Below are 27,454 nucleotides of genomic sequence, written 5' to 3'. Positions count from 1 at the left end.
TGTAGATGAATCACTGTTTTGCCGTGTTTAGTACTAGACCTTGGGAATCAAATGTTTCTAAGTGAATTGCTCGTTTCACAAATTCCCTAATGATTTCATGAAATCCCTAATTTCACATATTCCCTGTAACACACGCACACACATGTATATATATATATATATATATATATATATATATATATATATATATATATATATACACACACACACACACACACACACACACACACACACACTTATTCCATCTAAGCCAGTGCACTAAGTACCTGGGTTTTAATTCACCGCTCCGGTCAATAGGGGCAGACTGACATTTAATGAAATGAGTCTACAGTAAATGGTTGCAGTGCCCTCGAGAACCAAACCAGGCACCTTACCTCTGAGAGGTTGTGTATGTCACCACATAACATCCCTCAGACAGAACAATACATTCTAAATAAGGGCGTTACTGAAGTTCTGTTGAAGGATTATTTGGTAATATTTTAGAATTATTTCTTTGAGATCGATATACAAGTGTATTTGTTATAGTTACGATTTCTTTTAATCTTTTAGGTTCCTGCGCGAAGACAAGGGCCTAATCAAAGACTTCTTATAATTTAATCTATCTTGACTGATTTCCTTTGTGTCTTTCTTCCGCCAGGAGCGCTGTCCGCCGCTTTGTGCATGAAAACCAGGGCCTGATAAAACGGATGTATGGAACCCAGCGCCACTATAACGTCCTGAGATCGGAATTCCTCGAAGACATGTATGAGGAGATGTTCAATGAGATGCCGAAAAGACAGACCCACAGGTTTCATCCATCCTCCTCCACCACCTCGACTGCCCGAACCGGAAGGTACCAAAAGCACTCAAATGCCAATTCGCTTCAGGATGAGAGAACGAAGAAACGGAACAGGAATGGCAATGATCCGAGTTCAAGATCTCGGTCCATTAAAACAATATCCATGGAACCAGAATACCTTTCGAAAAGTGGTGTGGCTTCATCTCTGCCTCAGATAGCTTCTAAGCTGAAGGCTCAGCAGGTGTCTGGAAACCGGCTGAAGGACATACAAGACTTAGACCAGCTAACGATGGACATTCTGGAGTCAGTAGCAGATTTACCCCCAAGGAAGAGGACCACAAATTCTAACACCGAAATTCCACACACAACACAGGCACCCACTCTTCCCACGGATTCGACTGTTTTCCAAGCTACAAGTGAAACTACCACAAGTAAAGGTATGTCTTGCGCTATAAGTTTGATACTTACATAATACTTTATATTTGGTAATTCCAAAATGTATCTTTTTTTTCTAACAATGAGAGGCCATGTCTCTAATAACCGAATCAATGATGATGCTCTGTCTGAAAGCCCCAGTTTCGCAGCTATTTCACATACACCTCAGAAGCCTCATCTGTGAGTGAGACTTTCATTTCCTTACGCTTGATTATGCCATTCACCTCGATCATTCAGTTCCTCATTGGCCGGGTGGATATCGTTCTCGGCTAGCACTGTGTTGGGCCCGCGTTCCATTCTCCGACCGGCCAATGAAGAATTAGAGGAATTTATTTCTGGTGATAGAAATTAATTTCTCGCTATAATGTGGTTCGGATTCCACAATAAACTGTAGGTCCCGTTGCTTGGTAACCGATTGGTTCTTAGCCACGCAAAACAAGTCTAATCCTTCGGGCCAGCCCTAGGAGAGCTGTTAATCAGCTCAGTGGTCTGGTTAAACTAAGGTATACTTTTTTTTTACCTCGATCATTCACATCCTTTGGAGGTACCTGGGTGTTAACGCCTAGGCAGTACACACTATGCACCCTCAGCAAAAGTTCCTTGTTCTTCTCCTCACAGATAGCCTACTTGTTTTAAAGAGTAAGAATGATGTAACTAGGGTACTTCGCATGCATTACCTGGTTGTAACTCAAGAAATGCATATCCGTCATTGAAGCGCATCTAATTATGTTAGTAATGCTAAGAAAATCACAATCTCATGAAAAACAGTTGCTTAATAAGAATCCACAATTATACAGTAAATTGCATTACTAATAAAAGGTAAAAGAAGAAAAAAATTTTAAGCTCGCTTTTATCAAAATGCAATAGAAAGTGAAAAATAAATCCTTTGAGACACCAGTTTTCTTACAGTTAATCATGTCTACAAAAATAAGAGCGTGGGCGCCAAACATGGAAAGAAGCACTACAAGAAATAAAAAAATATATTTCTTTTCTTGTAGCATTTCCTCCCATGTTTGGCGCCCACGCTTTTATTTTTGTAGACATGATTAACTGTAAGAAAACTGGTGTCTCAAAAGATTTATTTTAAAATTTTTAGTGCACTTTAACAAAAGTTTGTAATTTATTTTATACTTTTTAGTTTTGACGGAAATTATACCCGATTTAAGATTGTAGCTGACGAAGTTGATATCCCGTCGAGCCAAAGAAGGTTTGAATACGAAGAGTTATTTACAGAGTCAAAGAAGTTGTGAAAAACCCGAAGAGTTTCATACAAATCCTGCGATAATGGGAGAGGTCACTGCTGACCTACTGATCATGTAAGGTCGTATTGTTACCGAGGTTGAGTAACCATGCAAAATTTCGTGTCCATCGGACGAAGGGAACAGGTCGAAAATTGAGTCAGACAGACAGACAGACAGACAGACGTAGAAGTCAAGATAAATAACAGCATGTAAAAAACAAAGACTTTCGAGCAACTGAACGGCGTTCCTCATCAGTATTACGTGAAAATGCAAATAAAGCGGGAGGGCAGTTTTCCTGTGAAGTTTTAAAAGTGGGAACGGGGCGAAAAATAACAACCCATCACGTTAGTACTGGTTCGGGTGTTGTTGGGTGATTTCGAATTCAGCCGGCAATTGCGCCGACCTCCTTGATCTTCTGACTTGCGATGTTGCAGCTGCCTGTTCTGCATAGGTGCCCTAGTCGGAAACATCCACAGGGACCCGGATCTGGACTGAGAGAGAGAGAGAGAGAGAGAGAGAGAGAGAGAGAGAGAGAGAGAGAGAGAGAGAGAGAGAGAAGCAGAGCGTCAGGCTTCACACGGTCAACGTCAGTTTTGAAATGAAAATGTTAATGTTGTGTTTAGCAATATACCAGTTAATAAAAGGATCCTCATTTGTCAAGGTCTCTCACCGAAGTGCTGGCATAAACATGAGTAAATCTTTTGAAGATTATAAGACCTTTACAAATGGAGACCCTTTTAGTAACTAGTATATGGCTAAACAAAGGTGATAGACTTAATAGAGGTGTAAGAATTACAGGGCAAGTATGAGATAAGCAATGTACTATTATACACGACAGATGGTAAGTGGATCAAATAATTTTTATGAAACGGTCATGTAAGATGCTTGAAGGTGAATGGAAAAAAATGTGTATGCTATCTACATGATACTAGATAAAGCTTATGATACAGAATTGACAGAAAGTGAAAGCAACCTGCAAGTTACTGAGGATGTCTGGTAATTTGTAGTGATTAAAATTTTTCTGATGAAATCAGTGTGCGTTAGAGAATGTGGGTGGGATGAGTGACTGGAGCGACAAGGGTGATATGTCTCCACAGGTATATAATACCCGTATATAGGGATCAAGAGATGCAAAAAGTCAAGGAGAGGACAGGAGATGCAAGCTTGGAGCTTTAGATGAGGAAAAGTATTATGAATCGGGACCAGGGCGGCTGATGTTTGCAGATGATATATTGTTGAATGCGAACAGTGAAGACAAACTGCAGATAACAGCAAAAGAGTTTAAAACGTTTTGTAAGAGGGAAAAGTTGAAATGAATGTGGAGAAAAGTACGATTACAATGATAAATGGAAATCTGGAAGACTAAGCAAGTAAGTGTTAGTATATATGAGGAATAATGAAAGAGATTAATTTTTAAAGTGCATTTTGGGAAAATGTAATGGATTAGGAGTCAGAGACCAGAGAAACAAAGTGTAGCAGGGGTCTACAAGAGATTGACTGACTGGATTTTGTAGACTGGCGTAACAACGAAATTGGTCATCACCGCAGACGCATAAGATAGTGATTCGATATGAAATCCATCCCATTTCATTATTTGACAAGGGAGACGGAAATTATAGTCCCATGGTGTAAGCTAAAGCTGGAATGTATGAAAGGATTGTTGACATCACCCTTCTGTATGAAAATAAATGTGAACGCTGCTGCAGATGAAAGGAGAAAGGTTGAAGCTGTTGAGATGATTTGGACGTGGAGTACACTGGAATAAAATGCATTAAAGGATGAGGAAACTGGATATACAAGAAAGTAGTGAACAACTTGATTAGAGTGTTTTGAGATGGTGAGAGGTTGGTGAACAAAATGTACAGGTCTGAAGTGCCAGATGATGGCGAAGATGATGTGGCAAGTACTGGATAGATGAGTAGAGAGAGATAATGGAATGGAAGGACCTTAATATCTCCTGAGTGAGAGAGTGCAAGAAGTACATAGTGAATAGTGTTGTGTATAAGCGTTGTTGACAAGCTGTTGCTGACGTTTCTTTGTAGGTTATGTTGTCGATGTTTCGTGCATATGGAGTTCTTCCTTGACAAAGCAATTTGGTGACTTCATACCGCGCTAAATGGTATTATTTTCCTGGTACTGACAAGGGTGAAGACATGGTTGCCATTGACCTGATTTGAAGAGGGTCATCTGCTCTCCAGGTGGCCTTTCCTACCAACAAGAGGTCCAAACCACCTCATATGCACCCTCTGCTTTAGAGTGCATGACAACTGCCCCTAAACCATTTGTATTTCTTAAGGCTGCAACCTCCAGACTGTGCCCTTTGATAGCATTGTGGTAGCAGTCCACAGTAAAATGGCTAACCTGATGTGTGCGCTTTTCGTTAGCTCGAAGCGAGAGGCTCGTCCATCATTTAGGGCATAACCTCTCTCTCTCTCTCTCTCTCTCTCTCTCTCTCTCTCTCTCTCTCTCTCTCTCTCTCTCTCTCTCTCTCTCTTTTATATATGTATATATATATATATATATATATATATATATATATATATATATATATATATATATATATAGTATATATATATAGATATAATATATAATACTGTATATACATATATATATATATATATATATATATATATATATATATATATATATATATATGTGTGTGTGTGTGTGTGTGTGTGTGTGTGTGTGTGTGTGTGTGTGTGTGTGTAGAGGCTAAGGACATTAAAAGAAACGGTAGAGACACAAGTGGACACCAAACCAGGAGTGAAGAGGTCGATAAGGTAGAATTAGGTTAGAGTTTATCTAGTAAATCCAGGGTTAGGTTTAAAAAGAGCTGCATTTCCACTGACGCAGCGACAGATGAGATTAGATTCTCAGCAAAAGCAGTGGTTTGTTTTTGAGAATTTTCATAAGGCCTGAGACTACCCAGCTGAAGAAAACAGTTCGGTGCTGCGTTGGCTTGTTATCTACGCATCACCTACTCCGAGGTGTTAGTACTAAACATGGCGGAAGCTCCTTGGGACGCCGTGTTTAGTACTAGCTCCTCGGGGATCAAAGTATTATATACACCCATTTCAATATTGTGTGGTCGACAAATTATATTAATAAACGATATCTTCGTGCTGCCGTCTACTTTACATTTAGCATACGGTGTTTAGTACTAGCACCTCGGAGTAGGTGACGCGTAGATAACAAGCCAAAGTAGCACCAGCAGTTCTTCACTGAAACTTCACTGACTAAGCTTTGTAAACTATTTCTGCCGCTTAAAAAGAAAGATTTTTGTATGGGAGCGTGAGACCTCTTTTCGGTTCATTAGACAAACTCAAGGCATTTTTCAGCTGCAACAAAGCAAAGCAAACAGATTATGTATACTTTAGATTAATCTTTGCCTTTTCATTCTCAGCGTAAAAACGAAAAATATCTGAATTAAACGAAGCAAATATCTTTGAGATTGATTACAATTGTTTTATTGTCCATACAACATTAATAGGCCTATCATGTGTTAATGAAAAACACAAAAGAAAAATAATACCTAAAAGAATTAAATCTTTAGCTTTGAAACAGCAGAACGCTAAAATTAAGCAAATTCATAAAGTTGTTTCAGTAATGTATATTATCTGCAAATGTTCAAATAGTGACTTGACACGTCAATAAATAAAAAGGATAGGCCTCGAACTGATTGGTCTTCCCGATAAGCGATACAAACTGGTCTGCCAGAGGAAGTGATTTCTTAAAAGCTGTTTTCTTACCAACACTACTTTATAGATGAAACACAGCCAGCGCCCGATTGCTTAATCAGGAACTTTAAAAAAATCAAACAAGCAAACGCCACACTGATGATATCCTATACAAAAGTTAACAAAACTCTGGCAAAATGTTGGGGTGGGGAAAATATTAACAACGAAATGGTTAAGCCTCAAGCAAAATGATTATCCTAGTAAGCTCCACTTCCATTATGTTTGAATCCTGTTACAAAGGGCAGTGAACAGCCTCCCTCTTTCTCTCTGTCCGCCTACGGAAACTTGTTGGAGTTCTTGGAAGCCTGACTCAATCAAAAAATGCTTTTATTTGTGATGTACAAAATGCCCTACGCTTCTTTTCTCTCCGGAAAGTTATGCTTAGGTCTATGTCCTCTCAAACTGGTGGGTTCAAAGCTGGTATTAGGTTACTGAACAGAAGACGCGCGTAGAAAAAGAGATCTTCAATGGGTCCTTGTCTCCGCTTGAAAATCCATATGAAAATGCTTCATCTTTCCACTGCTGGATGAAGAGCTCATTGCTCTTTTTTCAACTGACATTTATAAAACTGGGAGGCAAGCGAGAGAAATATGTAGTTAGGATTTCTTTTTTTTATTTCTGAATAGACAAAGTATGCAGCTGCAGCCATCATAAAATCATAATAGTTACTGAAATATATGCACACACACACATGTACATATATAATATATATATATATATATATATATATATATATATATATATATATATATATATATATATATATATATATATTCATATATATACATACATACATACATACATACATACATACATACATACATACATACATACATACATACATACATACATACATACATATAAATATAAAAGTTTCACTGGATTTCTCATCATGTCTGAAAATTTCTTTAACTTGAAGGATAATAATTTGTCAAACGGATAGACGACTCATTCAAACCAAATGACGTTGGTATGGTTGTTGGAACCTTTGTTGGCAGTTCATTACAGGCTGTCCGTCAGCAGCAGGCCATTCTGTTACAAATAAGAAACTGAAGTGATCTTTCACGTCACGAGTGTCAGCGAATTGTGCAATATCATTTAGAAAATTCCCCTTGAGGGAGAATGGACGCGTTTATTCAAACCATCCCAAAGATTCCTTGTTAAAATAGTTCTCAAAAATGTGCCGTTCAAAATTTCTTTTCATTTCAATTGCTAGATGCTTCATTTTTATTTTCCCTAGATAAAATGGAAGGTTGTTATACTACATGTCTGTTTCCTAAGGTATATTAGAAAATACAGTATGAAAAGAGCTTGCCAATAACTGTGACCAGGCACAACATATGTATAGGGCATCTAGAGAAATAATTATTAAGGAAAGTAGAACTTGGACAAGTTGATGGGAGTCAATTCGGGTGAAGAACAGGTAGATTTCAATATTTCAAATGACAGACGTCACATATAAGCCGAATGTACAACTGTTTTCCTGACCTATGTCCGTCTTTTTATTTTCGTTGAGTCCGTCCAAGTGTCCTAATGACCTGATTCGCCTTTGCCTCAGGAAATGACTGGTTCACTGAGGAGGAGACGGCCTACGAAGAAGTGACCACCCCTAATAACGGCTCTCCTTCACACGGCAAAGAGAGCGAAGAAGAAAAGGAGAGGCTGAAGCCGACTTACCTTCCCCTGCCTAACGCTGATGAATTAGACTTCCACGACGAAGGTATCTGGACAACTCTTGGCGAGGAATTATTTGACACATTTTCCACTACCACCTTTTCACCGGAACTCGATGAATTCTCCATGTCTACCTTACCTGAGGAAGTAAGTTTTAGTTGTCTTTCAATATTTCTGGGCTAACAGTGATGCTTAATTATGAATTTTACGCTTTTTTTTTACAGAACAAAGTAAGTTTTTATTACCAGGAGTCAGCATGAAATTGGAACAAATTTACGAAATTTTATTAAAAAGTAAAGAAAGGTCTCAGTTAGGTACAAATTTATTCGTATCAAATTTTATGAATCAGTTTTACTTTGGTAAAGTAATGATTAGAGGAACACTGCAGGAAAATGACCAATATAATTATTTGTCAAATCGAAAGGAATCTCGAATTACTTTCGGTTCAGATTCAGCTTTTTTTTTTTTTTTTTTTTTTACATCACAGCAGTGCAGGTAAGTTCTTTAGTAATTCGTTCAGTCTAAGGAGATACACTTTAACTGGGTCGAACCCCTCGCATAGGTGGTTTGATAGTATGAAATCGTTAAAGCATAACTCTCTAAGGAGCACAGAAACTACAACAGAAGGCTTCTGACTGGCAGAGCGAGATCGGATCGTGTTTGAACCATCTCTGTGCTAACAACTCTTTCCTGCCATGACTCCGAGATGTCAGAAAGTGCAACTGTTGTCATGACATTTTTGATTCATTCCCGCTTCTGAAGCGATTTCATTTAATTATTTTGAAGTGAAAACTTATATTCATCTGCTTTGGAAGTCTGAATTTGTCTGTTAAGGCTGTTCTTGTTATGAAATTTGAGCACTGAATACAAAAACTGTAGGGCTGAAAATCGTATTCGTTACAATCAGTTCTTTCTCATAAAAATTACTCACGACTCAGCAGTTAAAATTATTATTTGCTGTTTACTAAGAGTTAAGAATAGTTGCTTTTCTGTGTCTGATCATTTTCCTCGCCATCGTCTGGTCCCTCCTCTATTCAGTCAGGTATTGCGCTCTGTTCGTAAATGTATCAACATCCAGCGACAGTATTTGTTTTCATTTTTGTCTAAGACAGAATGTTATCAGTTAGTCAGGGAAAAACGTAAACACGAAATGAACATTTACTAAATGTCCCCTGCGGGAAAGGGTACTACGAAAATTTCATTTCACACGTCATGTGAATGACAAGTATTTTCGCTAACAAGGATGAAGTCAAATCCCAAAAGGGTCATTTCGTTAGAAGCTGTCTTTTGAGACATGACTTCTGTTTTCCCAATATATTTTGTAGTTTGGGAATGATGGTTTCAGCCGAAACTTCTTATCTGAGTCCATTACATGTAATAATATATATATAAATATTATATATATATATATATATATATATATATATATATATATATATATATGTATGTATATATATATATATATATATATATATATATATATATATATATATATATATAATGCTATGTGTATTTATTTTTTCGCATGTGTTACTTGCCGTCTTTGACCCAGTGACTCTTCTTTCTCACCTCGGTTTTTTATTTCCATTTTTAAAACTACAACTTATATTTACCTTTACTCAAATATAGCAGGTCATGGCATTCATTTTTTGCTGCAATTTGGCGACATATTTACATCATTTTATTGAATCATTTTTAAAATTCACGTTGAGTTCGTGCATTCTACCCTGCTATATTAAAACTTGTCCGGTGCCTTGGTCCCAAGTTCGGCAGGACACGCTTGATCCTTTAGACCCTGCTTGATCCTATACTGGCCTGACCCTTCACTATAGTATACGCTATTTTACCGTGAGGTCTGAGGTGTGCTGTCACACACACACACACACACACAGCAAATTTTACTGCCACAACTTTCGTTGACGGCGTTAATCTCGCTTCAACCTTATATTATAGCCATTTTTACAGTAAGGGCACAAGAATATTAAATATATCCCATATAAAAACAAGTAAAAAATGCGCCGATGTTTCTTCCGCGCAATCGAGTTTTCTGTACAGCGTATAATGTTTTATGAAACTCTCAGTCACGGCCCATGATAGTCTCAGCCGCAGCCCATGAAACTCTCAGCCGCAGCCCATGAAACTCTCAGCCGCGGCCCGGTGGTTGCCTGTGTTGTTGGCACCTATAACGGTGCCAGACGCACGATCATGGCTAACTTTAACCTTAAATAAAATAAAAACTAATGAGGCTAGAGGGCTGCAATTTGGTATGTTTGATGACTGGAATATGGATGATCAGCATACCAATTTGCAGCCCTCTAGCCTCCGTAGTTTTTAAGATCTGAGGGCGGACAGAAAAAGTGCAGACGGACAGACAAATAGCCATCTCAATGGTTTTCTTTTACAGAAAACTAAAGAGGCATGTCTTGCATTTCCATGATAATTCAGTAATCAGTAATCTGCCAATCGGTTTTTAGTGTGTCGAGAGTCAGCAAGCCTAGTGAGCACTGGCATTATTGTAGTCACAACCAGTCACGTGAATCTCAGAAGAGGAGGAGGAGTTGGGATTTGCAAGTGAAACTAAGCCTCCTATATACAGTATATACCCTATAGGTTAGTGGGCAGTCATACCTCAGCGTGTAGTGTACCTGCAAAAAAGGACTTACGGTAGCCCCATTTTAATTTCACGTAAACTGCCTTGTGATATATTTTAATGACGGAGAACAAAAATGAAATGTCTGGAAAGAAACGGGCGAAAATAAATGAACACTAGATTGAAAACTCCAGCCGATAACTAACCCCTTCTGCTATCAGGATCTGGAACCTTTCGGCCGATGTGACAAAGCACCTTTGTCACCCAACGCTTAAGGGCTTACATGGCACACACAGAGATATGGCATACAGATAAGCATATGTGAAATGTAAATTAATGTAATTGTTGCTTTTACTGGTTGAAAAACGTCTATATTTTATTCTGGAAGACCAAAATCAGATAAAGCAGGGCAATGTTGGCTTTTGCTTCTTCTTTGAATATTTTTTCTCAACCAAGAAGTGTATCTGCAGAACTCATTAGCAAAACGTCATTTGCAAGACTTCCACAGCATATGCCATTTGGATGGGCGGACTGACGCCTATTTTTCCACAACCCTAAGAAATGGGCCTTTAGTGTAGGTTTTGAGAGTTGAACTTCCCTCGTATGTAGGAAGTCATCATCTAGCTTGAACTTGTCTCCAGTTCCACATAATTATATTTCATTGTCACTGAGTCAGAACAAATTTCAAAATTCGATTGAAAACTGTCAGCAAACATAAAATAGGTGATGCACACACAAACTTCGAGTCCCTTTTTTCCGAAGTCGCTCACATAGCAGTTTTTGTTAGCAACCCTTCATGACGTAGGTGAATTTGCTCAGTCTTCATTTCATCTAAATGTAATTTTTCTGATAACTTGACTTGAGGTTAAATGGGCAGGTGCCAAAGATACTACGGAACGTCTTTGAAAAATCTAATTAGTCTTATTCTGTTAATTTTTTAAATCATTTGTGTCTTGCCCCGTCACATCACTTGATAAGGTGCCTTCAACCATTGAAACCTCATCCCCGGAGGGGGTTAGCCCTCGTGCGGTGCACTGTAGGCAACAGTTAATGTTCTTTGCGGCGTGCCTTCGGCCCCTAGCTGCAACCCCTTTCGTTCCTTTTACTGTACCTCCGTTCATATTCTCTTTCTTCATCTTACTTTCCACCCTCTCCTAACAATTGATTCATAGTGCAACTGCGAGGTTTTATTCCTGTTACACTTTTCAAACCTTTTACTGTCAAATTCGATTTCATCGCTGAATGACCTCAGATATCCCAGTGCTTGGCCATTGGCTTGAATTCTATATTCAACTCAGCTCGAAACCTCATTTCATTTTGTTTCGTCTAATCCTTTTTCTCGTCGCGTAACTGTGAGGTGTTACCTCAGTAATTTGGAGAGATGACAGTCCCGTTTTGGTTCCTCCTCAGAGATAACGAGATTGATTTATAAAAATGGAATGAAGGATAATACTTATTCAAATATAATTCTTATTACTTCCAGCCAGTATCCAGAGTATTAAATTTGGTCATCTTACAAAACTACTCCATCTGTTTTCAAACAGTATCCCGAATACTGGAGAATATGAAAAGTCACTCATAATTTCGAAATTTTGTCATATTCCGAAGGGAAGAATAGTACTGGAGAATTGCTGAAATTATATTCAGTCACGTATTGCCTTCAGTGCACCTTACGCGGTATACTGTGGGCGTTACTCAAGGTTCTTTGCAGCGTCCCTTCGGCCCCCAGCTGCAACACCTTTCATTCCTTTTACTGTACCTCCGTTCATACTGTCTCCCATCTTACTTCCCCAACCCTCTGCCAATAATAATTGTTTCAGAGTGCAACTGCTTTGAGGTTTTCTTCCTGTTACACCTTTTAAAACTTCGTTACTCTCAGTTTCCCTTTGAGCGCTGAATAACCTCATAGGTCCCAGCGCTTGGCCTTTGTCGTTAATTTTATATTCCAATTCCAATTATATTCAGTACAAATTATTTGTCATACGCTGCAAGCAAATAGTAGTACATCATCAGTGAAACACTTCATGGTATTCACAGAGTTAAGAGCGATGCATAAGGATACAATTTACAGAAAAGGAGGGATGTTACAGATGCTCATTCCTCGCAGGTACGAAATTTCAGTGGTAAATGGGAAATGTACCCACGCATGACAAGGCGAAAAATAAATGGATAATGCAGTTAACATGCAAATCAGCTTCCTGCAATTAAGTATACAGTAACTGCCTGCAATTAAGTATAAAATATTAAAAATCTGACTAAAATAAATTGCAAGACATTGCAAAATAGAGGTGAGTGCGAATTAATATGCAGGTGAACTACGTAAAGACAACTGAGAAAGTACCGATACTTAAAAATGGAAAATGTTTTGTACATCCATTATCTGCCCCAGTGATTGAGGATACCGAAGTCCTTGTATAGTAAAAACCATTCAGAAAGTACGAAGAAATTTGCCCTCGCATGGAGATCCTAAAGATTAGGAGGCATCTGCTTTTCTTTACAGTCTGTTGCAAGGCAAAAAGAAGATAAAAATCAAAATGAGGACATGAAATAGATAGAAAAGAGGCCAGTGCATAGTGCAGTAAAATTCTTACACAAGCTGCTTTACCTTTCGAGTGTGCAGTCTGCATAATCATGCGGCATTCTGAATCCTAATTTATAGCTAACCAGCAAGGCTACGAGAAACTTGCAATAAGGTGATTTAGAAAGCATTGTCCAGTATAATAAATTATGCAAGACTAATGTTTTGCCTTATAATGTGTCATTCCCACTTCGGCAGCACTAAGTGTCCCCTAGATTGTTCGTTCAAGGCTGCTGTTATTAAGTTAATGCAACTAGACAAGCTAGCAGGATCTTGCCCTTCTGAATTCTACCTGCTGTCATTAGATTCATGAACACGGATAGCAGGTTGCTACTGAGAACTGTTTGTTAGTTTAGATTATGCCAGCATGTACCCTTGCAAGTGTGATACGATGTGAACGGCAGCAGGAGGCCTGGTGTGGAATATCAGACTAATTAACCAAAAGAGGCTGTTACTGAAGACAATTTCCTTAATTTTACAGCTCAGCGCGAGTTGCTTGCTAAGTATCAGTCCCCCGTTACCCATTATCTTGTTAGGATATGTGCTTTGAAAAATCCCATTATCTGGAATCTACATCTTAGACACCACCAGAATATAAAAATCGCCAAGTTTTTTCCCTGACTAGTCATCTTTATGTTCTGAAGCCATAATGGCCATTACACTTACATACAGCCTTGGGCGGCTCATCACTCCTCTATGTTCATACAATATCCTAATTTGCCATCTGCACTCTGTTGCACTCTTGTTGTGTTAAATTGCAAATAATCGTTTAATTCCAAGGGAAATTAATTATCAGAAGCAACAAACCTCAAGAAGGTCGTCTTCCCAAAAAGCTACCTTTTAGTTCTAAAATAAGTAAAGAATATTAATCAGGAATACTGGTTATTTTCTAGGATTGTTGCAAACTAATGTAAACATGTACAATTTCATCATCATGATTTGTAATTTTTCCTTGCCATTTACTGCTTTTATTTCTGTTACTCCTACATTAAAAACAACAGCTATAAGAAAGAGCACCCCTTAAGTGCAGAGAATCTCAACGCCCAGGCGGCTGGAAGATGGAAAGCAGAACCAACTTCCCAACAAAACCAAAGCGGCTCCTCTCAGGGTCTCGGAGTAATATTCAGTAACAGAACGAAGTTCTCTTCATTCACGAGTAGCATCCACGAGAAGAGATTTAATTACAGGACATCTAAAGAGTACACCCAACTTCTTAAAGAATCGGTCTAAAGAGACCTGACATGCTCCTTCCGGGACTAATTATCACTTGCCGTACTTTTAAGCTCAGATTTTTGATACAGAGTAACTTCTGTAATCTGTATTCTTATTGAGAATTTGAAGTTCGGCAAGTTTCCAGTGCAGTGTATCTTATTCTGCTGCTATAAAAATGTTACTTGGGGAATCATTTGTGATCAAGCATAAATGATTGCCAGACCTGTGTTCCTGTCATGTCATTTTCTGTCCTCCACTACATTCTGAAGCAAGATATTCTTGACCCAGTGTTCATTTCTCCACTTCGACATCTGTAAGAGTGTGCAGAAAGACTCTGTACTCATATCTATCATAATGGGGTGACATTGTGTGATATCGCCAGGATGAATCTAGGAAAAGAAATTCCCTTCTTACTGCTAACATCAGTGTTAAGAACCCAAACATTCTTTCATTGTCATCATGCTTATAGCTCATTTTCACTTGTGGGTTCATACAGCAAAACTGCACAACCATCCTATCACTTGTTGCCTGTTGTCATTAAATGTTCAAGATTGGTTTGCCTATCCAGGTGTGACTAACAAAGCAAGGTAAATAGATATATAACAAGTTTTCCATTATATATATATATATATATATATATATATATATATATATATATATATATATATATATATATATATATATATATATATATATATATATATATATCATACACTATATATATATATATTCATATATATATATCATACACTGGAGCTTATTTATGCAGTGTCATGAGTTCATAATTTCTGTATTATTTTAATGATTTTAGGGTTTAAAGTGATTTTATGTGTAATTACTCTTTGTACACAATATGAAGTTTATTTATGAGTGTTTCATGGTGTTATATTATTTCAAATGTATATTATTATTTTAATATATATTTATATATATATATATATATATATATATATATATATATATATATATATATATATATATATATATATATATATATATATATATATATATATATATATATATATATATATATATAATGTAAGTGTGTGTAGTATATAGGGTAAGAGTATGTGCCTGAGCCTAGTTTTTATAATTTAAAACTGTGGTTACAGGTGGACGCCTGTATTTAGGGATGAATATGCTAGTATTGCGAATTGCGAAGCATTTGGAAATACATTATAAGTCGTTAGCAAAGATGAATGTCAGCTTTCAATGCAGATAGTATGTACTGGATAAATTTTTTCCACTGCGCAGACAAGATGGAGACAGGAGGTTTGGCTCTTTATAATACCTGCATCTTGAGTTGTGACTTTGAAAATTATGTAAAGAGCAAATGAAACAGTGTTGCATCAAACATGGATCAAAAGGAAGACATAATATTTGCGGGGATAAGGCAACACAGGCAAATGACTAGAACAGTCTAGGGACAGTTTACATGTTTACGTAGTGAAACCTTATTTTGGTTGTTCCCAAAAACACACAAAGCTGACGAGAAGAACGTAATTGAAGATGTTATTGATTGGAATCATTTGAACAGAGAAAATTAACTATTGAAACATTTAATGTGAAAAGTGGATGGACAGGTTTTTCAGCAATTCAGTGTACAGGAGTTTGGGCAGTAATGAATATTCATGAGAGGAAAATGAATGAAAATTAATTAAATCAGTTTTTATAGACAAGCTGTTATGCAGATTAAGGTAGACAAGAATGATAGAATTGTGTATGGGGTTATATAGTAAGAAAAATGATCATTCTAGGAACAATTCATTTGGACGTGAAGGTAATGCACTCATAAGAATAGTTTCGCGAAGAAAATTGAGGTTTATGGGGAAACTTGCAAGGACCAAAAAACACCCGCTCAGTCATTGTGGCAAAATGTGCTGGAGTCAATTGCACAATGCTTGTTTAATCGTTGTCACTACAGCTGGCATCATTTCGGAAGCATGACCTCGTACAGGATGGTTTAGGATAAGTTGTACTTTGCTTTTAGGTCAATTTTTCTTTGTGAACTTTGGAAGCCTAGCGCATTATGAGAAGTCATTACATAGCTCTTGTATACTTCCATACTTGTTCAAGAAGAGTATTATTATTCGGAAATATTTTCTTTTTAAAGGGCTGTCGATTCTTATTATTTTCTTTTTTCAAATTGCATTTAGGCATCTTAACCAAACTTGAATGGTGAAATAGCTTTTGATGAACCTTCCATTTCCAGATCTCAACCCAGAATCCTGGAAAACCAGACCTCTCCGAAATAGCTTTTGACCATTCTGAGGAAAGTGACCACCCACAAAACTTTGGCTCGACGACATCATCTGACATGGACGGTTTGACCACCTTAAAATCTCTCCCTGACGAATTACCTGACGACGCAGCAGAGGCGCTGACGGAAATCACTGACCCTGTCAACGACAAGAAGTTGACGAGTGCAGAGAGTCCTGGGAAGGAAAGGGCGACGCTCAATTCCAAAGACCCAGTCGACTTCTTCGATGATTCAGACATTGAAGAAAGGGAAGACTCGCCTCTGACTAAAAGTCCCTTTGACAAAGAGTTCCCGAACAGAATGCAAAACGAAGGGGCGCCACCAGAGCCAGACAGACACAAGACACCAATACGCGGCTTGTGAGTAGTACTATAAACCTGTGTTGCCCTGTTCACTTTCCAGAGAATCGGTTACACTTTATGACATCATTACAATTGGGAAAGTGCTAAGACTTCATTCGAAATACATAGTGTATTATATTTTATTTCTCCCTTTTATCTAGATCATTCTTTCACATACACAACTGTCTATTTGCCTCAGTAGGGTCTTAAGACAGGCAAACCAAACTAATCAGGGGGTATTGCGGATAATGATGTAAAAATGCACAAATTTAGTCTCATTTCCTTGTGGGAAGCTTTTTTCAGAGATTCAATTAGACTTTTTCGTATAGACTTATATGCGGATGTTTATTGTTAAAATGTATTAAAAAGAACTGTAATAAAAGGAATGATGCTTGGCTTAAGGAAATTCATGAAAAATTACCAAGTTTAGCTCGCTGTCTCCCTGATATATATATATATATATATATATATATATATATATATATATATATATATATATATATATATATATATATGTATATATATATCCTATACTGTATGTATATATATATATATATATATATATATATATATATATATATATATATATATATATATATATATATATATATATATATATATATATATATATAGATATATATATATATATATATATATATATATATATATATATATATATATATATATATATATATATATATATATATATATTATAAGTGAAGGGTAACAGCCATAATATTAGGGAGACTCTTGGGACGATTGAGCGTACAAATTTTTTAACTTCGAAGATTGCAGGGCTGAGATTGAGCACAACAAGAGAAAAGATTGTCATAGTCAGTGTGTATAGTTCAGGACTGGAAAGAAATGAGGGTGGATATGAGTGTTTATAGACACAGAGAACATAAATGGGTGGAAGGCATGGAAATGTAGCTGTAGTTAAGACGAGTGTAATAAGACGAGAGTTATTGGGGAGCATATATGGAAGAACTAGGTGGAAAAATAGGTTAGTGTTAAAAATACTGTGCTGGAAGAAATGTGTGTAATATTTGGGGGTGGGGCTTCAGAATCAACAAGATCATTTGAGGTTTAAGGAGCTTGGGCAGAGGAAAGACAAAGTGAGGCTACAGTGAGAAAACAAAAAGTTTAGTGAAGGAAAAAAAAAAATTCTGATGGGCTCTTACAAGACAGAAGGGAAGACAGACAGGAGGATAATTTAAATGGCGAAGAAGGTGAGACAGAAAAAAGGAAGGTGAGCAAGGACTTCAGGAAGAATAAGACGTTCATCTTATAAATAAATAAATAAATACAGAGAATGGTTGAAAGGGAAATGTATCTCAGAGAAACATGCGAATGGAAATATGCTGTCTGAAAGCAAGCATTCCCAACAATGGGCTAAGTAAATATAGAAAACAGAGGAGTGGTAGAACTGAATGATGCAGGAATAGGAGGAATTAGTACAGTAAGTTGGAGAATGCTTGGGGGAGTTACTGTTGAAGATGCAAGGAGGGTAATTAAGAGGTTGAAGAATGGAAAGACACCCAGAGTTGATGGAATTACAGGTGAGATGTTGCAGTTTGGTGATAAAAGTGTGGTTGAGGGGTTGACCAGGGCATGTAGAATATGCCTCCATGGGGGAAAAGTTCCAAAGTAATGGGTGAGAGGAATAATTGTTCCTTGGCATACAAGCAAAGGTGCTATAGGGAAATATAAGAACTATTGGATATTAAGTTACCTGGTATACTCTGGAAGTGTCTGGTAGGATTTTGACAGAAAGTTGGGCAGATGATGAGGCTGACAGATTTAGACATGGAATAGACTCCCTGTCTGAAGTTTGTTATGAATCAAGTGTTTGTTGTGACACAATTATGTGAGCAAGTTTCAGAGTAAATGTATCATACTTAGACCAAAAATGGTTGCAATAGAATCCATAGAGGCATTGTGGAGGATGTCGAGGACGTATGAGAAGTTACTGAGATCAATAAAAAGTTCTTTTGAGGAAAGTTAAGCATGTGTTATAATCGTAGGTGGGAGTTTTGGTGTAAATAAGAGAGACTGATTGGTTTGGTGCAAATACGGGGAGAATGACTTGTTTGGTGTAAATATGGGGCTGAGATAAGGATGTGTCGTGACTCCATGTCTGTTTAATATATAGAGTGACGCGATAATAAAGAGGAGTTGCAGAGGCTGTTGAAAACATTGAAAACTACTTGAAAATAAATTTGAGCAAAAGTGCTTATAAGAGTAAATGGAAATCAGGGAGATGTAGCAATGAATATTAACGTGTATTGTGAAACGGAGAAGGCAGGGTTTGTATAGGTATTTTGGAGATCATATTTCGTATAAGAAAAGAGGTGAGTCACAGAAAAGGTGAAGCAAGTAAGGTACCACGATGTATGCAAAAGATTGGGAGGGTACTTAGTGTCATTATTGAAGTTAAGGTTAATATGCAATAAAGGATTCTTAAGCCAACTCTTCTCAGTAAAAGAGAGATATGGATTTTGGATGCAAATAAAAGGAAAAATATGGAATCTATAAAAAATACTTATTTCCATAGAGTATGTGGCATACGTTCAACTGAAAAAGGGAGAAATGTGGAGATGCGCAGAACTAGTCAAAAGGGTAGTGTAATGAAAGGATGGATCTCAGAGCTTTGAAATGGGTTAGTAAAAGGAGAGGACTCTTCAGAATTGTTAGGAGGAAAGAAGAGAGGAAGACCTAGGAAGGCCTGGATAGATGACAGACCAGAGGCATAAGATATATTTATATATATATATATATATATATATATATATATATATATATATATATATATATATATATATATATATATATATATATATATATATATATATATATATATATATATATTAGGACTAAAGAAAATCTCGAGAAAAGTGATCCTTACTGTAGGTTGATAAGCTTGACGACATTTCCTACTAAAATGACATATTTTTCACGTTGCTGCGATTCTCTCTCTCTCTCTCTCTCTCTCTCTCTCTCTCTCTCTCTCTCTCTCTCTCTCTCTCTCTCTCTCTCTCTCTGTATCTGCAAGTGGGTATGTGTTCTCTTACTTGTATGGAATAACTTTTGAGCACTGTTAAGATTACTCACTTCGTTGACTGTTTACAATAGTAATCGTACACTCTTACCAATGCTACTCAGCAGTGTAGGGGAACGATACTATCAGTTTTTTTCATTCTTCATCTTCATGACGTGTTTTCATGATCAGCATCAACAGCATACTTTAAAGGTTTGACAACAGGATAAATGCACTGCAATAATTCCTCTAATTTGATTTGGTTGTAAAATATTTTCCATAAACTTTTGTCCTACTCATTTCGGAAATGTTAGCTGAAATTATCCTCGATAGAACAGGCCAGAGCTTGTTAACTACGTTTTATTCAGGACAAGCTAGTCTCACGAAAACTTGCTGAAAGTATTTACCAGATTCAGGAGGTCACAAAAGCGTTCTTCTTGCTTGTTGATCCGTTTCAGAAAGCATCAAAGAAATTCGTTCTTTGATATTCATCAAATTCAGTGTCGCAAGAAAAACTCTCCCGTTGAAAAACTTGTTTTTGAAGTTTCACGAAAACTTGGTTCTTAATTGATGTTCACTCTCCCAAATACTTCCTTTATGAAGAGTCGGTTAGTCCTAGAACATTTCACAAAAACTTACTTATAAAGCTTAGTCAGATTCAGAAAAATATCACAAACTCTCTCTCATTAATAGTCAATATTTTTAGTAGAAATGCTAAGAGATTCCAAAATTCGTCTATAAACTTTTTTATTCATTGTACAAGGAAAATGTCTCACGATCTCGTTTCTTTAACGTTCATCTATTTCAAGTTAGAAAAATTAATTCATTATGATAAATGTTCATCCGTTTTTGTGAACAAACACATTGACTGTCGATAGTAACTGTCAGGCAACATCAGAACGCTTTTCAACTAATGATCGGTTTTAGTCTCATAGACGAGGCCATAGACCAGATGGGAATCCACACAGAAAGTCTGACATAAGGTTCTTATAATAACAAGAAAACTGGGGTGTTTACCTGGTTTTGAGCCTCGCAAAAAGAGAAACATTCATTTCGAGTGCTAACAGGTTTCAAAGTGTTCCACGAAACCTCTAGCCTGGGAAGGGCCAGGAAGGGCAGACGCAAAGCTTTTGCAAAAATCTCAGCGATTCATTGATCTGTAAAAGATAGCGTCCTCCCGTATAATCTTGTGGCTCCAGTGGCCCTTCTAACGATGATGTGCGAAAAATGAAGACAGAAATAATATTAAAAAATTCTTTTGCATTTTTAGCTTTTCTGTGACCAGCTACAAACTCTCAAATGGCTCTTCATATGAGGATGGTATACAGGCTAAAAATGTAATTTCATATTTAGGGCCGAACAATCAACAGTAATTCTAAATAGGTATAAAACCAATTTAAGTATCCTAATGTTGAAGAATTTTTGATTTCGTAATTGGAATGGCATATGATTTATTTATTAAATCAACAAACGTATTTCTTATTGTCTTATTATTTCAATTTATGGAATATCAACCTGTGCGTGAATACATAAAATAAATGTTTTATAACTTATGCCGTTTTGATACTGCATCAATTCCATTCTTATTTGGATTATTTTATATTTTTATCCAGCGTTCCCTGAAGAGCATCAACCAATTTAGTACTATGTTGTTAAAATATTCTTGCACCATCGCACTATAATAGTAAAAGATGTCGTTAGTATCATCTTTTGAGTCACTCGTGCATTATTTGGCAAGTACGGAAAAAGTATTTTGAATAAGACTGCCCCTATCAGTGATGAGGATAGCAATATTTCTAAATCACCTTCCATGCTAATCACATATAGATGTTGTTTGGATAAACCTGGAAAAGCGTCAAGTGGCCTAAACGTCAAATGGCACACACTTTTTTGCCTTTTGTTTTGATGCCTAGAGTAAGTTTTAATTGTCCCATAAACATTCGAGTAGCTGCTGATTTTGGGATGTTTTAATCATTTTGGTCATTCCCTTCTGAATGGCACACACTTTTTCGCCTTTTGTAAAGAAGTTTTATGTCAAACAAAGAAAAGTCAGTAAGAAAAAAAAAAAGTTGGATGTAGTAAGTTTCTTTCCAATTGTCCACAAATAATGAATTTTCCACAATTTGACCACAGCAGTTATTTATTGAACCAGAAACAGGAGGAAAGTATTTCAGCTTGTGGATGTTTGTTTTCTTAAGAATAAATACGATAACTTTTCCTTGAAGAATACATCTATTAGCTTTATTATCTGAATTAAAGCAAAACTTTTTGGTAATGATAAATGCCGTACATTGCGGCGTATAAGTAGAGTTTTCAAGGTCACATTTTTATTATCAAAATTAGGGGCCGACTTATATGGCAGGTACAAAATATTAATTTTAAAATTTGCTCCAGTAACATCAGGATAGTAAAATCCGCTACTGAACTTGGCCTAAAGGTCTGTATTAACCGGTGGAGGCATATACGATAAAATTATTTGTTTTATTACTGTGTGTTGAGGCGTACAAGTCGACCCCATTACAGAGACTTACAAAAATTAAAATCTTTCGGTGATAACCATGATTTCTAACAACATACGTTACCGGGGCATTTGCATTTAATATATGTTGAAAAATGCAGTTACAATTTATTAATAAACAGGAAAATCTATTAATGTTGTGTAAACAAGCGATTAACACACACGAAACAGCTTTTTTTGCTGAAAGGCAACACAGCTGTGTATCCTTGTTCAGATACACTGGAATAAAAGAGGAATGATAATTAACTTACACAAATATCGTAGTTTAGTACCAACTTCCATTTTATTTATTACCATTACCCTAAATACATATTTCTATTTAGTCTTGAAACTAGCATTACACTCCATCTTTTTAGCTGGGGTCGCCATAAGAATGAGACTCAGTTCAGTTTGTATACGATAATTCTTGGAAAAGCTTAACATCAGTCAGGAGAGTTCTGTCAAGATCGGTGAGTGAGTCAGTGGACAATGAATGCTGAATGTTTGTGAGTGCTGGAAAATATACTTAATTTACAACCAGTGAAGTCGACTTATACGACGGGTCGACTTGTACGCCGCAATACACAGTAATAAAACAAATAATTTTATCGTATGTGCCTCCACCGGTTAAAAAATCTCCAGACATAAGAGGCGTACCTATACGGCGTTTCAGTTCTTCGGTGGTGTATTTATAAAAACAAAAATGTTATCTTCAAGTACTTTGTTTCAGTTTCCTTGTCCCTTGCATTGTCATGAGAAGGGGCACTCATTTAATGTGCTTATTCGCGTTTTCCAATGGTGTCAGTATAACAAAACAGATCAATGAATATTTTTATCTCCATTTCTTTCGACAGCAACGCGTGCCCCGTGGAAGAAGAGTTTGTGGCACCTTACTGGGCCAACAACACCCGGGGTGAAACTTTGGCACTGCTCAACTTGTATCCCTTCGAACAATACATTCAGTGGGAGCGATGCAAGTAAGTATAGTAATTAAGTTCTTACGTTTTTGTATCCCTTTGACCAGTACATTCAGTGGGAGCGATGCAAGTAAGTATGGCTATTAAGATCTTTGGTCTTTGTAAACGGTTTTACCAATACATTCAGTGGGAGCGATGCAAGGAAGTATAGCTATTCAGATCTCACGTTTTTGTATCCCTGTGAAAAATACATCCAGAGCAAAGAGGGTGACTTTGGGGAAATTTATGCTCAGAAACCTAAATATTCCTCAGGCTGAGAGGATAAATGGTTGACCTGGGTAATTTGGTTGAATCGAATGATCCACCCAACCGTAACAGGAAAGCAAGGTAGAGAAGCCTCAGCATTCAACAGGAGAATTTCTTTCTCCCCTGTCCATATCCCTTAGTTATCTGTTAAAAGGACCCAACTGCATCGTTAACTCTTCTTACAAAATAAATTGGAAATGATACAAAAAATGGAATGATATATGAATTACTCAAAAAGCAAACAAAGGACAACAACGTCGACAAGGCTTGAAATTTTTCGTTGGCATAAAAATTTTTTTTTTTTTTTAAAACTTCAATATTTGCTGGAATATTATCATTACTTTCTTCTGTATGGCCCTTTCTGAAGCGCTGGATGACCGAAAGTACCTCATTGGTTGGCTTTACAGCCTAAATTTCATAAAATCATAACATCAGTCGAAGCTAAATTTCAGTTGTCCTATTGAAAAATCAAATCAAATCTCACATTGTTAGAAAACAGTCAAGGTTTCGTCATCTATGCGCTATTTTTACGAATCGTAAAGCTCTCAGAGAAAATGTTAATGTTTGTAATTGAAATGTACATTGATACTATGTTTTTGCAAACTTTCTTATATTCATGTATATAGCCTTAAATTCTTTTTTTCTGTCTTAACAGACACGAGTACCGTCAAATGTACTGTCGCGAAGGGTGTCGATGTGAGCAACAGTTCCGTCTTCACAAGCTGCTTGCCTTTGACCCTTCCAATGAATGCAAAGGTATATTTAGGTGAGTAGAAAGACGGTGAAATTTGTCCACGTGTGAAATAGCTAAGGTTAGCATGCACAGTTAATGAAACAACTTTCCAGACCAGTCTCCTGCTACGGAAATGGAAGTGCGCTCGTATTTTGGGGTCATAAGGAGGCTTTGAAGTCTAAGAAGTGGGACGAGGCAATAGGAGCAATGAGTAATGGGCTGAGGAAATGTAATTTAGAGATTGTCTAAGGCACAGCTGCCAGACAGAATGGAAGACTGATTACAGAATACAGTAGAGGGATAAAGTGGTCAAGAAGCTGAGATAGAAAAAGAAAACATGAAATAAAAACAAGTAAAAAATGCGCCGAAGTTTTTTCGGCGCAATCGAGATTTCTGTACAGGCGCTACAGCATATAATCAAGGCCACCGAAAATAGATCTATCTTTCGGTGGTCTCGATATAATGCTGTATGAGCCGCGGCCCTGAAACTTTAACCACCGCCAGAAGCACAATTATGGCTAACTTTAACCTTAAATAAAAATAAAAACCACAGAGGCTAGAGGGCTGCAGTTTGTCATGTTTGATGGTTGGTGGGTGGATGATCAACATACCAATTTTTAGCCCTCTAGCTTTAGTAGTTTTTAAGATCTGAGGGCGGACAGAAAAAGTGTGGAAGGATAGACAAAGATGGCACAATAGTTTTCTTTTACAGAAAACTAAAAAGAGGCAGAAGGTAAGCAAGGACTTAGGGACAATAAGAGGTTATTCTACAAGGAAGTAAATGCAGAGAGCTATGTTTTAATAAAATATTGGTCTCATAGTAAAATACGCAGGAGATAATTACGATGCCAGAAGAGAGTGCTGTCTTGGATCAGAGAAGAGAGTATTTTGAAGACTGAATGATCTGTGGGTGGAAGTGTGAGTTGGCCTGCTGAGGAAGTAAGGAGGGAAATAGATAATGGAGAAAGGAAGACATTAGGAGTTGAAGGGATGATGTTGCTCTACAGCAGTGGAAGTGTGATTGTGTCGTTGACCCAGTGGCGTCGCTATGGAGGGGGTTGTCTGCCCCCCTTCGCTACCCGTCAGATGCTTGGTCCCCCTAATTGAAATTCCCTTTGTAGCTAAAATTCAACCCTTACAGTATTTGATACCTTTGCATAGAGTAAGAGTTGAAAATTAATTGAAAATTGAGCTCTATCATTTCAAATACAGGTTTACTAATTACTAATACTATTATTTTCCTTCATTCACATGGATACATACATTCGAGAATAGTATATTTTACTAATTACAGATTTGATACATTAGTTTTGTGTAATTTTCTTTGGACCCCAAAAATTATACTGGCTCCACCTAGGCTCCCCTGATGGAATGCCAGCTACGTCACTGGGTTGACCTTGACTGGATGTTTAAGGTATGTCTGGACAAGAAAAAGGTTTTGAAGTAATTACTGAGAGGAAAAATTTATCTTTTGTATAATAGTAAATGTGATAAAGGAAGCTATACAAATGACAGAGGCACAACTTTACTTGATATACCAAGGAAGGTGGATAGTAGGATTGTGATTCAGAGGAAGAGTGAGGGTTTGAACCAGGGAGAGGGTGAGGGAAGCAAGAGTTTGCTATGAAGCAGTTGTGTGAGAAGTTTAAAATCAAAGGGAAACAGATGCTCATGGTACACATAAACCTAGAATATTGGTTAAGTCACTGTTTACATTGAAACTTGCATTATGCATCTGAAAATATACAAAAAAAATTGTGGCAGCTTTCGGCCTTTCTGCGCTCTTCTTGAGCTGTAAAGGCTTTTACGCAGGGTACCCTTCTTGGAATTAGGCAACTCAGTCTTTTCATGGCGATCAGTAAAATTTACTCTATGGGCTTTCTTGCTAATCAGTCATTGACAGTGTCTTCGGAGGTCAACAGCTTATGACAGAACTGATTACAAAGGTAACGCAGATAGTGTCCTGGGTGTATGGGAAAGAAGATAAATTGTTGAGAGTACTAAAAAGATTTTCGATGGGTATGAAACGCATGTTATAATTCTTAGGTGGAAAGGTGACTAGTTTAGTGCAGAAATGGAGTTGAGACAAGGTGTAACAGTAGATGTAGGTGGGTAGATGTTAGAAAAGAATAAAAGCGCCTCTGCTTGATATCGGTATTGAGGAGTAGATATATTTGGATGGTGGCAATATGAGACAAGAGATGAGTCACAGAGTAGATATGGGAGGGAAGGTAGCAGGATGTATGAAAAAGACTGGGGAGGAAAATTGCATTTCCTGTGGCAGCCAAGGTTAGAATTCATTAATAAATAGTGGAACAACCCTACTTTATGGAAGTGACGTAAGGATTTTGAATATGAATAAAAACGAAAAAAGATTGAAGCCATTGAGATGAAACTGTGGGTGTTATATGTGGCAAGAGAAGAGATGAAAAGGTTAGAAATGTAGAAAGACAGAAGAACTTGTAAAAAGATAAAAGGAGGAATCAGAGTATTTTGAGATGCTTCAGCCACAGGGAAAAACTGGAAAGTGACAGTTTTATGACTGCCCATTTTGGAGGAACTGGGAGAGGAGACCTTGAAAGGACTAGATAGACAGAGTAAAAGAGGATCTTGACCACACAGGAAGTGACAAAGAGCGCCGAAGACTGAGGTGAATAACACAGTTTGTACAGAGAGTTCGACGCACTGCTGGTAAGTCTCCTATATAGGTTTATGAAGAAGCAGATGTGAAAGCTTTCTGCTCGAGGGAATCATCCATGTTTCAGCAGTTCAGGTATGAATATAGCGGTGATTATTTTCACATCTTTTCTGAGGACCCACGAAATGGGTTAATGTTGAAATATATATATATATATATATATATATATATATATATATATATATATATATATATATATATATATATATATATATATATATATATATATATATAATACTTAGATATATACATGTATGCATGCATAATACTTAGATATATATATATATATATATATATATATATATATATATGTGTGTGTGTGTGTGTGTGTGTGTGTGTGTGTAACTGAATCATGAAGATATGGAAAGTGATGAATGTATAAATAAAGGCAAATGCCACGAAGGAAAAATGAAACAACGG

General features: G+C 36.9%; 1 protein-coding gene across 1 annotated transcript in view; it reads left to right on the top strand.

Annotated features, from left to right (window-relative positions):
* LOC136825246 (protein spaetzle 4-like) overlaps nucleotides 1-27,454 on the top strand; it is a 95,566-nt gene that overhangs the window by 48,619 nt on the left and 19,493 nt on the right. Inside the window, exons 3-7 of the mRNA XM_067081284.1 lie at nucleotides 638-1,215; nucleotides 7,750-8,012; nucleotides 16,458-16,864; nucleotides 23,235-23,357; nucleotides 24,259-24,369. Coding sequence (XP_066937385.1) covers nucleotides 638-1,215; nucleotides 7,750-8,012; nucleotides 16,458-16,864; nucleotides 23,235-23,357; nucleotides 24,259-24,369 — 1,482 coding nt within the window. The remainder of the gene's footprint in view (nucleotides 1-637; nucleotides 1,216-7,749; nucleotides 8,013-16,457; nucleotides 16,865-23,234; nucleotides 23,358-24,258; nucleotides 24,370-27,454) is intronic.

This window comes from Macrobrachium rosenbergii, chromosome 37 (assembly GCF_040412425.1).
Source record: "Macrobrachium rosenbergii isolate ZJJX-2024 chromosome 37, ASM4041242v1, whole genome shotgun sequence".
Taxonomy (NCBI): Eukaryota; Metazoa; Arthropoda; class Malacostraca; order Decapoda; family Palaemonidae; genus Macrobrachium; species Macrobrachium rosenbergii.
The sequence above is the reverse complement of the archived record's forward strand: the minus strand, read 5'-3'. Positions and strand labels throughout refer to the sequence as shown.